The following is a 17197-nucleotide window of genomic DNA, read 5'->3' on the forward strand; positions in this document are numbered from 1 at the left end:
GGCACCTGCGAGCAGAACAAAAGAAGTAATGGGTGGAAGACCATTAAAGAGAGCTCCAACTTAAAATTAAGGAAAAAATTCCTGACAATGAGTAGACCGTGCTCCCTCACTGGAGGTTTTCAAGAAGAGATTGGATAGCTGTTTCTTCTTTAGTTATTTGTTTGTTTGTTTACTTATTTATTTAGCGTATGGTATATCACACATGAACTAGCAGTATATATTAACATTTCACTTAGATTAGTAAAACATAATATAATATAAATGTTAAAAAGATCTATGTTCAAATACCAATGTATTTAGGTCATCTAACTGTTGAAGAATAACATCGTTTATATTTTAAATAAAATCACATCCTACTTATATATGCCCTCAGTTTACAATCGGTCATGATGTAATTCTACAGTTTGATGTTAATTTTATAAATAAATAAATAAAATTTATAAATAACAACTGTTGCACCATCTCCATGGTCACGTGATTAGAATCCAGACGCTTGGCAACTGGCTCATGTTTATGATGGTTGCAGTGTCCTGGGGTTATGTGATCACCTTTTGTGACAGTCTGACAAGCAAAGTCCATGGGGAAATCAGATTCACTTAACAACCATGTTACTAATTTAACAACTGCAATGATTCACTTAACACCTGTGGCAAGAAATGTTGTAAAAGAGGGCAAAACTCACTCAACAACTATCTTGCTTAGCAATTTTGGGCTCAATTGTGACTGTAAGTCGAGGATTACCTGTACTTTGGAGATGTTCCTTTAATTGAATTCAATCAGCCATTAGATTAACATCCCTTTACTTCCCAGCTAACAATGCTGTTCCAAAACCTCCTTGGCATATTTCCCAGTTTGCAACAACAAAGCTCTGGAGATTTATGAGGAAATGTTCAATTTTCTTGGACTCTTCCCTGAAGTCAGATCCAAAATTGAGAATCATAAGCTGAATAAACATTTGTCCCTCAGAGGAAGTGAGCTTGATCTTTCTTTTAATTGCAAAGACAGACATCTCCCACATGTCAAGGCAAAGTAGGGCCTAGTTTGCACTTCAGAAACCACAGTGCGATTTGTTTGCTTTTAGCATAATGGATAAGTCTGTTCGATAAGTCCGCCACTGCTGTAGGTAGTCTGCTACTTACAACAGTTCATTTAGTGACCACTTGAAGTTACAAAAGCACTGATAAAAGTGACTTATGACCATTTTTCATACTAATGAGTAGTGTGGAAAACTACTTTTGATTGGGTAACAACAGATCTCACATCCCTCATTCAGCTCCTGCCCTCCCCCGCATGTGTTCTTCGTATAATAGGACAAAACTCACTTAACAACTGTCTTGCTTAGCAATTTTGGGCCCAATTGTGGCCATAAGTCAAGGACTACCTGTAGAAAGTTCTGATATGGTTTACTGTTTTTCGTACTTTTTGTTGTTGTTACTATGCAGTGGACGGAGTTGTTCTGTGATGGACAACTTCCTTGTCCTTTTCTATCATCATCCACAAGTTTGAAATTTTTTTTAGAAGACCCTCTTAGGACCCTCTTGGTTATTTGGATTGTTCTACAATCTAATTTCTGATTGAATCTAATTGCGCTCATGAGGAGAGCAATTAAAACTAGAGTGATGGCATTTGCATGGCATGCTAATTATGTGGCTGTTGCTTGGTTCACTTACGGTTCAGTGCCTTGCGTGAAACTCAAAAATGGGTCATTCCATGACCAGCTTAAATACATTCATGGGAACAGATCTCTCAAGGGCTATTGAGTTACGAAGCATTGGTGTAAGGCCAAGACACACGGGCAGGGTCTGTGCCAGACTGATGAAAGCTTTTTCTATGTGATTGGCAATGTACCATGTGGGGGGGAAAAAAACCTCTAGTTTGAGTGACGAACCCAGATTGGATCCTGCAACGTTATCCCAAGACACATACATTTGCCTTCATGCATTTTGGTTTTTTTGCCTGGACTTTGTCCGCATCCATAAATTGCATGCAATAATATCTGAAATGACATACATTAAAATGTGTGCTTTTTTTTTTTTTTGCAGGTTGCTATGCCTTTTTCTCCATCCTTGTGGACAGACAATGAAAGAATCTCTTTCTCTGCCTTGACCGGAACAGTTTGTTCAGAAGTATTGGAGGAATGAGTCAGTGATGTGGCCCTGAGAATCTTTTCCATATTCAAAATATACTTCAGAAGGTATGGTTTTCAACTCTGACTTCCTAAAATTCCAAGGTTCATCCGTTAGACCAGGATAGGCAGTTATCTTAATGGGTGGGTACCAGTGGAGAGGTTAGGAGTCACAGGAATGCCTGCTCCCCGCTACCCCCAAATGCATCCTCTTAAGTACCTCCAACATGGAGAAGGTTGAGCTCCTCCCATCATTTGTTGATGGAAAAATACAAAATAGATTTTAAAAGGAAGAAAGAATACCTTTAAGATAAACCTGTGATGACAAACCTATGGCACGCGTGCCGCAGGTGGCACGCAGAGCCATTTGTGCTGACACACGAGCCGCAGACAAACTTACCTCAGTGTCCATGCGTGCACCTCACAGCTGATTTTTGGCTAGTTTGAGGCCTTTTTCGGACTCCCAGAGGCTTGAAAAAAGCCTCTGCAGGCTGAATAGGCCCCTTTCGTCACTTCCTGTAATACTGGAAGTGATGAAATGGGCTTATTATTCGTCTTGAAAAGCCTTGCAGAGGCTTTTTTCAAGCCTCTGGGAGGCCGAAAAAGGTCTCAAAATGGCTGAAAATCAGCTATGACGCGCAGTGCAGGTAAGGGGGTGGCGGGGTGGGGGTGGCAGGAATTGCGCACGTATGCACAGGGAGCGTGGAGGGGGGGCACATTGCTTTCTGGGTGCTGGTATGTGAGAGTGCACATGCCAGCGCACACACAATTTTTGGCACAGGAGCCTAAAAAGGTTAGCCACCACTGAGATAAACCATTACATAGATAGTCCTCGAGTTATAACCATTTGTTTAATGACCAAAGTTACAACAGCACTGAAAAATCTTATGTACAGCCTGACTTTACATTTACAACTGTTGCAGCATCTCCATGATCATGTGATCAAAATTCAGGCATCTGTCAACAAGCGTGAATTTACAACAGTTGCTTGCAATTGTCATTTGCTGACCTTCCCAATTGGCTTCGACAAACTGAGGAAGCCGGATTTGCTGAATGTCTGAGTGATTCACTTAACAACTGCAGTGATTTGCTTAACAAATATGGCAGAAAAGGTCATAAAATGGGACACAACTCACGTAACCACCTTTATTGTTCAACAATGGAAACTCTGGTCCCAATTGTAGTTGTAAGTTGAGGACTACATGTACTGCCCTTCTTTTATTTGAATTATTTTTTAGGGATAGTTAGGCCTCATTAATAGTTATTACTTTAAATTTGAAGTTACAGATTTATCTTTTTCATCTCAACTCAACATATACCAGTAGTCTTCGACTTACAATAGTTCATTTAGTGACCTCTCAAACTTACAATGGCACTGAAAAAAGTGACACCAGAGCATTTTTCACAGTTACCACCTTTGTGGCATTCCCTTGGTCACATGATCAAAATTCAGATGCTTGGCAACTGATTCATATTTATGACCATTGCTGTTTCCCCTTCTAACAAGCAAAATCAATGAGGAAGCCAGATTCAGTTAACAACCAAGTTGCTAACTTATCAACTGCTGTGATTCGTTTAACAACTGAGTCAAGAATGGTTGTAAAATGGGGCAAAACTCACTTAAACGTTTCACTTAACAACAGAAATATTGGGCTCGATTGTGGTCGTAAGTCAAGGACCACCTGTAGAGTTGGCAGTATATATAATGACAGTAGCACAGAGATCAAATACTTTGAACAGGTAATAAAACAGATAAATATGCAAATCAAAACAGCAATAGTCTTGAAGAGTTATTGCCATCCCCTGGATGCTCTTCACTAGAGCTCATTTACTCCATAAAATACCTAAAAATATTCCAGTCAAGGCCTGTAGTTAGATTAGGAACATAATTGGCACAAGAAGAGAATTTTAGTGCGTAAGACATTCATATGGTAAGGGGGTATTTATTTATTTATAACATTTACATACCCGTCCATCTTATGTTCAATTGTTTTCTAATGATGTTAAGCCTAATTTGCCTTTTATTTCAACTTTGCATTTTATAAAATGTAAGTTCTGTTATCTCTTTTGAGTTTTGAAATCCCCTCGGTGCGGCTTGATGGAAATGGAATGATTTTTGTTTCCTCTTGTGGATCTGAGGTATTTATTGTGTACCTGAGCTGTAGACTTTTAACATGTCAGTTTTTAGAGGTTTTTTATTGTTATTATTATTCCAGTCTGGTAAGCTGTGGATTTCACCTCTTGATAAATTGTTCAGGAGTGTTTGGGACCTGACACAAAAGCACAGTGAGAATGTCAATGAAATGAGTCTATTGGTTCTGTATTGGAATGCTGCGGAATAACCTTGGATTACTTCTGGGGAATATATTGTACAGAAAAATTTAACTAGTTAAGGTTGTTGAGAAAATAATAATAATGGCAGATTGAATGAAGAAATATGCCATCAGTGAAATTATTTTCTCCAGTGGCTTTTAAAAAGTTATTATCTTTAGATCATGATAATTTATACAAAATGAATTTTCACATTGTGCAAAGCAATCATATCGGTTTAGTGTTGACTTTGAAGAGTGATTTCCTCTCCTTGTGTAGAGGACCATATAATCAAGGAATGCCTGTAAGTTCCTTTAGTTCTAGGAGTCCCCAAAAAACACAGACACACACATAAACACACACACATTCAGAGGCTGGATTTGGACATGCAGATATTTTGTCCTTGAAGTCAGTGACTCAACTATAGTCAAACAATTATTTGGATCTTCTCCAGATGTTTGGATAAGTTCTTTGTGTTTTCTATCAAGTCTCAGACAGCTTAAAATTGTCTTTAACCATTCTACTATTAAAGTACAACACAGTGTACTTAAAGTACTACAACACAGTTCTTTCAACAGTTCCAAGAAGGCTCCATACCCATTTGTACAACTCAGATGACCCTGAGGACACAGATAAACCCCCAAGTGGCCTCAACAACTCTCTAAGAATGCAAATGACCAGTTGTCTGCAAGGAGTATACATCTTTCCATTCCCCATCATCCAGTCAGAGCTGAAGAAGCTTCTTGGATGAGAAGTGAAACGTCTTCAAAGGGAAAAAAATGGAAGGTCCACTTGCCTCTTGAAAAAGCGACTTTGGGACCACCATGACCCGGATGACTGAGAATCTCCATAGATATGTTAAAGTAGACTTTTCTATTTAGACAGGCAATCAGCTACAATAATTTTACCACGAGTACCTCAGATTCACTTCACTGTCCACTGTGTTAGGTGACTCATATGGAGTGGGATCAATTTTCTTGGTTGCTTTAGACTTAAGCCATGACACATATTTTCCCTCCCTTGGGCACCGGTTTCCTTCTGCTCTGAGCTGTAGGAGTATCTGGTTCTTTTAAAACAGACATTTTCCTAGTCTGGGCTCTGAAAGTTGGACCCTAAGCCTAAACCTAAACCGCTGCTGATAAGAGGTGGCCATGATTTTGTGTGAGGATGTTACACAGTAGAACAAGTTATAGGCAGTCCTCGACTTAACAACCATTTGTTTAACAGCCATTCAAAGTTACAATGGCACTGAAAAATACAACTTATGACTAGTCCTCACACTTATGACCCCCAGCATCTCCATGGTCATGGAATAACATTTGGACACTTGTATTTACAACTTTTTTACAAATTGTTTAGTATCGCGAGCTCATGGGATTGCCATTTGCAGCCTTCCCAGGTGGCTTCCCCCAAGCAAAGTGAATGGGAGAAGCCAGATTTGCAAAAAAGCCTCATGGTTCACTTAACAACTGCAGCTATTTGTTTAACAACCGTGGCACAAAAGGTCATTAGTTGAGGATTACCACAATAGGCAGTCCGTGAATATGAGTTCCAACTTATGGACAAATTTGATTTAAAAAGCAGACTTAGGAACTAATCTCATTCTTAAACCAAGGACCACCTGTATCTTTAAATAAACATTCTAAATTCTAACCAGAATTGAAATTTTATTAAGCCATCTGTCTTTAGGTAGAAGAAAGATTTCCTAAACTGAAAATTCCTGCTTTTGAGTAATGACGTTTGTATTCTTTCGTCTCCAAAATCTGCCTCACTGTATACAGGTAGTTCTTGACTTACAACAGTTCACTTAGTGACTGTTCCAAGTTACAACGGCCCTGAAAAAAGTGACTGAAGACCATTTTTCACACTTATGACCATTGCAGCATCCCCATGGCCACTTGATTTACAGTACATTCGGATGCTTGACAACTGATTCAGTTTATGACGGTTGAAGTGTCCCGGAGTCATGTGATCCTGTTTTGGAACCTTTTGATGATTCACTTAACAACCCTGTTGCCAGTTTAACAACTGCAGTGATTCACTTAACAAACGTGGCAAGAAAAATCGTAAAATGGGGGGAAACTCACTTAACTAATTTTTCAGTTAGTGACAGAAATTTTGGGTTCAAGGGTGGTCTCAAGTTGAAGACTACCTGTATAGTATTTTGAAATACAGGTAGACCTCAATTTATGACCATAATTTCTGTTGCTAAGTGAGACAATTAACTGAATTTTGACCCATTTTATGATCTTTCTTGCCATAATATGTGAATCACTGAAGTTAAGTTAGTGACGGTTCTTAAGAGAACCTGGCTTGCCCATTGACTTTGCTTGTCAGAAGGTGATTACATGACCCTGGGACACTGCAACCGTCATAACTATAGTCAATTGCCAAGTATCTGGATTTTGATCATGTGACCGTGAGGATGCAGCAATGGTCATAAATGTGAAAAACTGTCAAAATCCACTGTTTTCAGTGCTGTTGTAACTTCAAACAGTCACAGAATGAACTATTGTAAGTTGAGAACTATCTGTGGTAGAATTTTTGAAAAAAATCAGGAATTTGTTTTGCAAACTCATCTCAAGTTCTGCAAAACTACAGAAAAGTCATATAAAGGAGGATGAGAGAGGTATTGATATCGGTTTTCTATATTATAACATGATTTACTCCTTTTTAAAAAACACATTTCTTCATTTTTCAGCAAAAGAAATGCAACTGGTGCTTTGGACGCTCTTATATCACTGAAGAAGTCCTTCTTCACCAATTTCCTCCTGTTGTGGATCGATCCAGCGCTGAAACTCCGCAGGCTTCTTCGGCTCCATCTTGTTTCGCCATCTCCAATGTGCCGCCATTTTGTTGTGGATTATCGGCCAGTCGTTCTGCGAGACCCTTGCGTTGCTTCTTCTTGACCAGAAAACTGGAAGGCAGATTGTGCCTCACCCTCCCTTCTCCTTGGATTTATACGTTTCTTCTCTCGGCTCTTCCTTTTCCTACCTCAAAAGCCGATTTGACAAAGTTTAAACATTTTCCAAAAACGGTTATCCAAAATGACAAGTCTGTTCCGACGGAGCAGCAGCAATGGCGGCTCGAGGAACAGTTCTTCCGCTCAAGAACTTAACAATAGCCGCCCCGCAAGGCAAGTACGGAGGCTGGAGTTTAACCAGGCGATGGAGGATTTCAAGACCATGTTCCCCAACATGGATTATGACATCATTGAATGTGTCTTGAGGGCCAACAATGGTGCAGTAGATGCCACCATTGATCAACTACTACAGATGAATTTGGACTGCAGCGAATGTGACGAGAGTTCGGATTCAGATGACAGCATTCCTCCGGAGGTAAACTCTGCCATGTTTTGGAATACAGGTAGTCCTTGAGTTACAACCATTCGTATAATGACCATTCAAGGTTACAATGGCATTGAATTTGAATTTTGAATTTGAATTCTTTATTGTTGTTGTACGTACATACGCAGTATACATACAACAAAATTCACACAACACCCAGAGACCAGACCCAACACACACACACACACACACACACACGACAATCCCCAAACACACACCCCCACCCGCCAAAATTCCCCACCCTCTAAAAACACACAAGCATTCATACAACAGACCAACGAATACTGTCCAACAGCTCACTGATGGTGGTCCTTAAGTTCATTGTTAAGTGCAATTACAGCTCTGGGATTAAAAACTGTTCAGAAAACATGTAGTCCAAGTTTTAATTGTTCTGTGTCTTCTGCCAGAAGGCAACAGTTCACAAAGATTGTAAGCAGGATGGGAAGAGTCTCTGAGAATGTTGTGCAACTTCCTCAAACAGCAAGATATCCTTTAACTCCAGGGCTGATAGCTGGAGTCAGATGATATTCTGGGCGGTTTTAATGATTCTCTGTAGAGCATTTTTGTCTGCTACCGAGCTGCTGTCATACCATGCAAGAATGCTGTATGTCAGGACACTCTCAATGGTGCTGCGGTAGTAGGACAGAAGTAGATGCTAAGATAGATTTATCTTCCTGAGCATTCTCAGGAAGTACAGCCTTTTCTGTGCCTTCTTCACAAGCATGTTAGCGTTGTTAGTTATTGTTAAAAGTGAATCATTTTTCGTACTGCCTCGGAGCTTTTGCTTGCAATGGATCTGTTGCTTGGAACCATGACATACAACTGTCGCAGCATCTCTATGGTCATGTGATCCAAATTTGGACAATTGGCAACTGGCTCATATTTATGACGTTTGCCGTGTCCCGGGGGAGCACATGTGATCCCCTTTTGTGACCTTCTCACAAAGTCAATAGGGAAGCCAGATTCGCTTAACAACCACGTTACTAACTTAACAATTACAATGAATCCCTTAACAACTGGGGCGAGAAAGTTTTTTTAAAGGGCCAAAACTCACTTAACTGTCCTGCTTAGCAGTGGAAATTTGGGGCTCAATTATTATGATTGTAAGTTGAGGACTTACCTGTAGTTGCAAGTTTGGCTGAACGTTTGAGGAAAGATTTTCGGAGAGATTTTCTTTTGTGCTAATTGTATGGGGTGGTGTTTCTCCAACCAGACCCAACTTCCATTTTAAGTGCCTCGGATGCCCATTGTGAGAAATTAAAATGGCGGTCAGGACAGTCAGTCCCTACTTCTCCTCCCAAAACTATTTTACCATCCAAATCCCAAGAATGTCCTCCAGTCACCCTCTGGTAATGATGGATCCCACCTTTATAGCATGTGTGAGGTAACCACAATGTGAGGAAGTGATTAAATTGTCCTTGGGTTAAACTTGATTAAATTGTTTCACTATGCTGCCATTAAGTTATTACACTACTGTCTGTTATTCTTTATAGTCTTTCTTCTCTTTTGATTTAATTTTTAAGTTCACTGCTAGAGCCACAATTATTGTTGGTCTAGTGGCTAAGGCACCAGGCTTTGTTCCAGACAATAACTGTTTTAGTAACTCATTTACCTTTTAAACAGCGGCAAAAGGAAATATCTGAACTTGTGTGGCAGGGGAAAAAAAAACCACGAGTTAAATGTCAGGAAAGACGAGGGTTGAGTTTACCTGATTTACACCTATATTTTGCAGCTCACTGTTTGTTTATGGTGGAAGAAGTTTGCTGCTGAGAAAGAGAAGCCTTTTGGAGTTAAAGGACATGACCTGAGATTTGAGTGGCACTGCAGGTGTTTTTGAGGATGGAATATGGGCTTTGGCACTCTCTGAGCTTGATTGTTTTCCTGCAGACATTTCATTACTAAACCAGGTAACGCCGTCAGTCCTCAGAGGGCACCAAGGACCCCACAGTTCCACTCTTAGCTTACAAATATGATCTTCTGTACAATATAGAATAGATACAAATCTAGGTTGTGCCCCAAAACATCTTTGGGGCTCTTAAGCACGCAAACAGGTGCAGTCCACCTTGTACTGCATTTCATTTCTCTGTTCTAGTTGGCTACTACGGTGTGCATCGTGGCAGGAATGCCTGCTAGCCTCTTGTCACTGCGCATTCATTTTACAAGTGAAACAGTGAAATTTTTCCCCCTTTTAAACAAAATCCAAAAATTGATGGAACAGTGAAATCTGTCTCTTTTTCTGTTTCATTTTCAAAAATTGAAGGCACAGGGGAAAGGTTAAAGGATGAACTTTGCTTTTATTTAAGCCACTGAAATTGACAAAAGTGAAATTGACAGAAATCTTGCCACTTTGTCCTTCTAGTTCAAATGACAGGAAAAATTGGAAAAAAATTTCCTCCCTCCCCCACACTTCCTTCCTAGAAGAATTTTGTCAGAGTATATTCGTGAACTGGAATAGAACTTGGTAACAAGGTCAGCCAATGAATAGGCATAGCAACTAAGTCAGTCAATGAGGACTGTTTTGGAAACTGAAACTAGAAATAGCCTAGGCTGGAAACTGAAACTAAAAGTAGCCTAGGAGTTGTTATATATTGAGCTCTGCAGAGTTGCAGAGTCTGTTTACTGAAGATGAAACTAACTTGCTTGCCTGCTTGCCTGCTGAAGACAGGAGCTCTGCTCTGAACTTAGAACATGTTTCTGTTTGAGGTTGCTCCATGTTGGAGAAATCTACAACTGGTTTGTAAAATCTACTTATATTTATAAAGATGTTAAATGAAGCATCAGCCATCTGTGTTTATTTTTCTGGTGCTGAATTATCGCTGCAAAACTCTCAATAAATTTGTTGATCTAAGCTGTGGTCAGTGAAGTCTAGACAGAACCTCAAAATGGCCAAAATGGAGGAGGAACCAAATTTCTTAAGCCAGCTTCATTTCCAGACAATTTATGCCGAGGAATACCAAAGCTTAAAGCTGCAGAATTTGAAAAGGCCCTACTTAACTCAATAGACATCTGGTAGAAGTCACAACGACATGATGATATCGTCAGTTCATCAACTTCTTCCGTTTGTGGACAGCCTGTATATCGTAGGGTTTTTAAGAGAGCTTGCTTGCTTAAGGAACTTGGTTTTTAGGCATTCCTGGATCATGAACAAGGAGAATTCCCCCACCTCTGCGAGATGACAAAGGCAAGCCAAAAAAGAAAAGGCAGAGAAAAGGGGTGAATGGGTGGGACACTGAAGCAACTGTGGCAAGATGGAAGGCATTTGCACACGCAGCTTGGCATCACTTCTGGGTTGGCACTGCCCTCATATTCTCACAGTGCCATCTTCTTTGGACAGCTGAACCAAGTTACTTTTGGCTCAAGCAAAGCTTGCAAGTGCAAGAGGAAGAAAAAAAAACCCACTATGTTTTTTCCACTGGCAGGATTTCTTCCCTAATCCCACCACCTTGGCTGTCTTTCTTCCTTAATGAGGCTAAGGCAGCCTGGGGCCGGGCTGAGGAACAGAAAAATGGTGTGGCATATTTTCCTTGGGAGCATTTATTTTAATCTGCCGCTAAATCCCTTGCAACCCCAGTTGAAAACAATGACATGAGACATTCTGATCACTACCACAGTACTACTACATTTGTGTCAGGAGCACCGAAGTGCTTCCAGGTTGAAAGGATTGAACAGTGACATCATGGATGCCTGGCGGATGCCCAGGTGGGGCTCCTTTCATGTCCTCGTTAAGTTGCCCACCAAAGTGGTACCCCATCTATCTACTTGCGTTCACCCACTTTCGAACTGCTGGGTTGGCAGGAGCTAGAGTATGGGATGGGAGCTCACCCCTGTAGCAGCAATCAGGACTCAAATGCAGAGCTGCTGATCATCAACCCAATGTCCTAACCATGTGAGCTACCACACTCCATTAGTGACTTTTGCATTTATCAATCCTCCTGGAGAACCAGGTATAAAGTACAACCAGATGAGCTAAATCTACTGTGTTGTAAGTGTTGAAAGGCTGTCAGAATGCCTTTCTTCTGAGGATTCGATTTTCCCGCTGGGAGAGCTCCGGTGCAAGGATACAGACAACTGCTTGAAAGCTGGATCTTTTTATTTTTCAGGAAGGCGAGAGATAGCAAGAAGTCTGCGTTCCTGGGCTAGCTAGCTTTGTATGATAAGTCCCTGATTTTTTATACCTTTTCTCCTTTTGTGTGTGTGTGCTTGTGCTTGTATTTCTTAATGTTTTAAATCCTGTCAGGGGTTGTCTTCATTTCTGCCGGAGGGTAAACTCCGCGGGGTGCAGAAGGCAAACTTTGCGGGGTGGTTTGATTGGATTATCGGTTTCATCCTAATCTTTTTTTTTGCTTAATGGTTTCTTATATTTGTTTTGTGGCAATCTCCTGTCTGTCTCCTTTGCAATATATTTTGTGTCTTTTGTCTGTTTGTTTTGCTGATTTGGCATGTCTTGTGTTTGTAAGGGTTTTCTTTTCTTGTTTCCTTAGTTTTCTTAATTATTTGGGCTTTTGTCTAAGGGGCTTCTTTAATACCTTTTATTTGATTCCTTTTCCTATGCAAGTTTGTTTTATGGCTGGCTTGATGTTCCCTTTGGGCTTTTCCTGCTTGGGTGACACCACTGTCCTCGTGAAGTTCCCTTTCCACATAAGAATACATTAATGGAATCTTGCAGGTCCGATGGTACTCATTTCTTTCCACCAGTTTTATTGGTCTGATCAATTAAGGAAAGTCCTTCTAGGTTTCTTTCTCTGACCGTTAAGCAACTGAGGGCTCCTCCTTCTCTTTTCTGATTGTCCCCCAAGGTTATCTGTACATTCTTCTACAGCATCCCCCCATTAGCCATCTGAAGGAAGCGGGATTAGGATGAGAATGGAAACAGGAAGAAGTTACAGGTAGCTTGGGAAGGATGGCTGTGCAGAAGTGCAATAATCTAATGCAATATTTTTCAGCCTTGGCAACTTTAAGATATGTGGACTACAATTCCCAGAATTCCCCAGCCAGCATGGGTGAGAAAACACTGCCCTAGAAGAAAACAGCTCTGTCTAAAGCTCTGTTTGTGCCCAATGCTTGGGAAAAGAGACAGCTGCAAGCAAGTTTGGGGTTGTGCAGCACACTGTCAACTATTTACGGGTGTGAAAATCTCCCAGCAAGTTGATAGCAGATGTCCTGCCTGCCAAAACACAGGCTGGATCCCAGCATTCCCTAATAGCTCCTGGCTGTGGGGTGTGGGTGTGTAGGTGTGATTGGGAGTTAGCAGGGTAGTTTAAGGACAAACTGTTGGCCCTTAGCCTAATTTTTTCAGGCCTCTGTGTGTTGTGACCCTCAGGTGAACAGCACTTTCCTTGTCAAACGTTAGGAGTTCATAATGTTGGTATTTTCAGTAAAAGCAGGCATAAGAAGGAGATCTGAATGCCTGTCAGACCGGGATATAGGTTGTCTTCAGTTTAGCATTACTGTAATCTGTTTAGATTTTGCTTTGCAAGAATTAAATGCCTTTGCAGAAGTTCTTTGTAGGAAAAGTTAACAAATTAGGGTTTTTTTGTGTGTGGGAGAAAAGGAGAACAATTGTTTCATGCAGAATCATCCAATGAACAATAAATATTTAATGTACATTGTATTGAAGCATCAGTGAAATCATATCAAATGTAATTTTCACGCTAGCTTGTTTTGGATTGTGGCCCCAGCATTCCAAAAGTCAAGTGTGACCCACAATTTACACACTGTTATTGTACAGGCTTGCTAGCTTTAGAAGAAAGACCAGCATTCTCTCATGGAATTATGGATTGCAAGGGCATAATTTGAGAGTTTATAGCTCCAATGTCTGTTTTTCCAAAATCCCAATCTCAACTGGAATTTCTTAATCTTAAACCCTAATTTCTTAAGCCCTACTCCAAAAATAAGCCCCAGTTAAGATTGTCAGCCAGATGGATGCATTTGTACTGTGTTTCCCTGAAAATAAGGCCTAATGCATCTTTTGGAGCAAAAATTAAGACCCAGTCTTATTTTTGAAGAAATACAGGTAGTCCTCAACTTACAACCGTTAAATGAGCCCACAGTTTTGGTCATGAATCGTGCCAGTTGTAACATGAATCACCATGTGACTGCACCCAATTTTATTATCTTTTATGCTGCAGTTGCTCAGCAAACCTATTTTCACTATTGGGCAGATTTTGCCAGAAATCAGGATTAAATGCCAGTACGGGGCAAAAATATTGTAAATCACAATTGTGTGAGTACAGGATGCTGCAAAGCACCCTAAATGCAAGCTGGTTGCCGAGCAGGCAAAATGCAATTCTGTGACTGGGCACGAGGGAGGTTTGGTGCTTCGAAACTGGGTCACAAAATAGCTTTGGGAAGGTCTGATAATAAATTCAAATGGTAAGTGATGGTCGTAAGTCATAAGGAGGTTGGGGAAGAACTTGGGTCAGTTCTGGAGCCTGGGGAAGGCTCTGATGGATGCTCAGCGTCAGACACAGAGATAGAGTCAGGTCCGTCCGGCATTTCCCAGTCTGAGAGGCAGCTGCCTGTGGAGTCAGAGATGAGTGAGGAGGAGGAAAAGCTGGGGCCTGTTCCAGATGTATGTATGTGCAGAGCAGATAGGAGAGGTGAACAACGGAGGACAATGAGTCGGCTCAGGAAGTAAAACAAACGTGGACACTGAATGGCTCCTCCCTGGTTGGGGAATAAACAGGAGGAAAGGGGAGTGGTTTGGTTGTTGCAGACAATGGTTCGCATTTCTAGAAAGTTTACTCCTTGTGTGTTTTGTGCGACAAAGACTGCCTTGCCAGAACTGAAGTTTGTCTATTTCTCTAAGTTCATTTGCAGCCTTACGGCTGGGAGTTTACAGCCTTGCATTGATCATAATGAGCTCTTTCTTCAGTTAACTCCTTGCAGGATTCTTGCCTGGACTTTCTCTTGGTGAATGCGGTTAACTCCCAATGTGTAAATAAAGAGGGGTTTTTCTTCGCAGGGAGCCTGTTTCTTGCTTCTGCGAAAGCCGGGTCAGAACAATATGTATATTTTTCTCATTTGGTTTAGATTCTGGAACGAACTTTGGAACCAGACAGTTCAGACGAGGAGCCCCCTCCAGTGTATTCTCCTCCTTCCTACGATATGCATATATATGACCGAAAGTACATGGAGACTCCTCCAGTACCACCACCCAGGTATGTAGGCATTAAGGTCCAGAATCACAGAGCTGATGGTCCAGCAACCTCAAGATAAGAAACCCAGCGGTAAAAACTTTGCCAGCAGATGTTTTCCCAGCCACTGTGGATAGGACTTTAATGAGGGAGAGATACCACAACTGCTTGAATCAGGAGTGTGTGGTTCTCCAGATGTTGATGAACAATAACTTATACAATAACAGGGATTGGAAGGCCAACATGGACGAAGCAGAGGAAAGATGGGAATTGTAGTTCTGTTTCATGTGGTAGACCAGAGATTCTCCTGCTTGTCTCAGATCAGGGGTGGGATGCAAATATTTTTACTACTGGTTCTGTGAGCATGGCCATGTGACCGGGAGGGTGTGGCTCTCCCCCCCCCCCACACACACACTCAGTGTTTTTGCTTCCTGGGCCTCAGGGAAGCCTCTTGGGAGTCTGTTTTTGCTCCTAGGAGGCTTCTCTGAGGCCTAGGAGGCAAAAATATACGGAGTGTGGGAGGGCCGCGCAGCACACACTTCGCACACCCCTTTTTGCCTCCTGGGCCTCAGGGAACCCTCCTGGGTGAAGCAGTAAGACAGCGAGAGGGATCCCAGCACAGCTGATCATTGGAACAGCTGATTGTTGGTAAGAAAAAAGAAATACCAGTTCAACTGAACTGGTAGCTGGTTTTTTATTACCAGTTTGGCCGAACGGTAGCATTTTCACCCAAACTGGGCTGAACCAGTATAATACCATCACTGTCTCAGATTGGTATTTAATACGGTTGGAATTTGATGTATGTGGACTTCAGATCCCATAATTCCATAGCTTGCCTTCAGAAATTGTGGGCACTCCATCGCTTGGAGTTTTTTAAGAAGAGTCTAGACAGCCACTTATCTGAAATAGTACAGGTTCTCCTGCTTGAGCAGGGGGCTGGACTAGAAGACCTCCAAGGTCCCTGGAAGCCATTCCATTCCATTCGCCGTTGATGAGAATTTGGGGAATTGAAGCCTACACACCTGGAAGTTGCCAGGGGAAGTGGAATTATATTATTGTAATTTGGTTTTTTCCCCCCCAAGCAGAACTGATATCCAAAATTCCAGCGGTTCACAAGCACAAAGGCGATATAGGGACTGGAATCCACCATTATTAGGGAATCTTCCAGATGACTTTCTCCGCATCTTACCACAGCAAATGGATACGGTGCAGGTGGGTAGTAGAAAACTTTTGTATTTAGAGTGGGTAGCGTATTGCCCAATGCATAACACGTTGGACTGTAACATCCAATTATAATCTGCTACAGGTCCGCAGCAGGTGTGATAGTTGTTTTTTTTACACACAATCTCTTTCTAGAGCGCCCAAAACTGCCATCAAAGCACACAGAGTCCTGGGAACCAGAGCGCTCAGGGGTCATTGGATCAGGAGAAGAAATGGAAGCAGTATTTGGAAGATGAACGGATTGCTCTGTTCCTCCAGAATGAAGAATTCATGAAGGAACTTCAGAGAAATCGAGATTTCCTCCTGGCCCTTGAAAAAGGTAATTTCAGGAATCCAAATATTAAAAATAGTCACCTTCTCCTCTCCAACCAATGTGTGACAATCTTGATTTTGCCAGTATGACAATGTCAAAGATATCAGGGCATGTTGATAGTCCTTGACTTATGACCGTAACGGAACCTGCCCAACTTGCCATTATGGTCATAATAAGCTGTGATGGTTGTAAAGTGTCACACAACCAAGCCAATTGTAGAAGCTTTTTTTTGGTGATCATTAAGTGAACACTGCAGTTGTTTCAATTTCATTGTACGCATGTTGTACATTGACAATAAACTTTTGATTTGATTTGGTTAAGTGAACCAACGGCTTGTTATGGGGCTGGTTTGGCCAAACCCAGGAAGTAACTTTTCAACAAAACCATCGTAAAATGCTGTCACATGGATGTGGGATGCTACAAACGGCTGTAAATGCGGCCTGGTTGCTGAGCACCCAAAATGCAGTCACATGACTGGGAGGGGACTGACCATTGCAACTTGAAATCTACGTCATAAGTAGCCCCCAGGTGGGTCCGTTTGAATGGTCACTACGTCATAAGTCAAAGAGTAACTGTGTTTTATGAATATTGTAGTACTGGCGTTTTTCTACTGCAGTGGTGGAGGTTCATCCTCCAAGCTTGTATGTTTGGTTTCCAAACATTTCATTACCAGCCTAGGTAGCATCTTCAGCAGGGTTTAGGGAATGTCTGTGTTCTTCTGCTGATAAAGGCTTTGTGTGGGCCA

At 41.4% G+C, this 17197-nt stretch overlaps 1 protein-coding gene across 10 annotated transcripts in view; it reads left to right on the forward strand.

The window, feature by feature from the left end:
• CUEDC1 (CUE domain containing 1) overlaps positions 1–17197 on the forward strand; it is an 88201-nt gene that overhangs the window by 52128 nt on the left and 18876 nt on the right. For all 10 annotated transcript variants that reach the window (XM_087925719.1, XM_087925705.1, XM_087925712.1 and 7 more), the window contains 5 exons: positions 2043–2194; positions 7137–7773; positions 14815–14942; positions 16004–16130; positions 16275–16458. In XM_087925719.1, the coding sequence (XP_087781845.1) occupies positions 7483–7773; positions 14815–14942; positions 16004–16130; positions 16275–16458 (730 nt within the window). In that variant the 5' untranslated portion in view covers positions 2043–2194; positions 7137–7482. The remainder of the gene's footprint in view (positions 1–2042; positions 2195–7136; positions 7774–14814; positions 14943–16003; positions 16131–16274; positions 16459–17197) is intronic.

This window comes from Pseudonaja textilis, chromosome 1 (assembly GCF_049901715.1).
Source record: "Pseudonaja textilis isolate UNSWEBS1 chromosome 1, rPseTex1.2, whole genome shotgun sequence".
NCBI classification, from domain to species: Eukaryota; Metazoa; Chordata; class Lepidosauria; order Squamata; family Elapidae; genus Pseudonaja; species Pseudonaja textilis.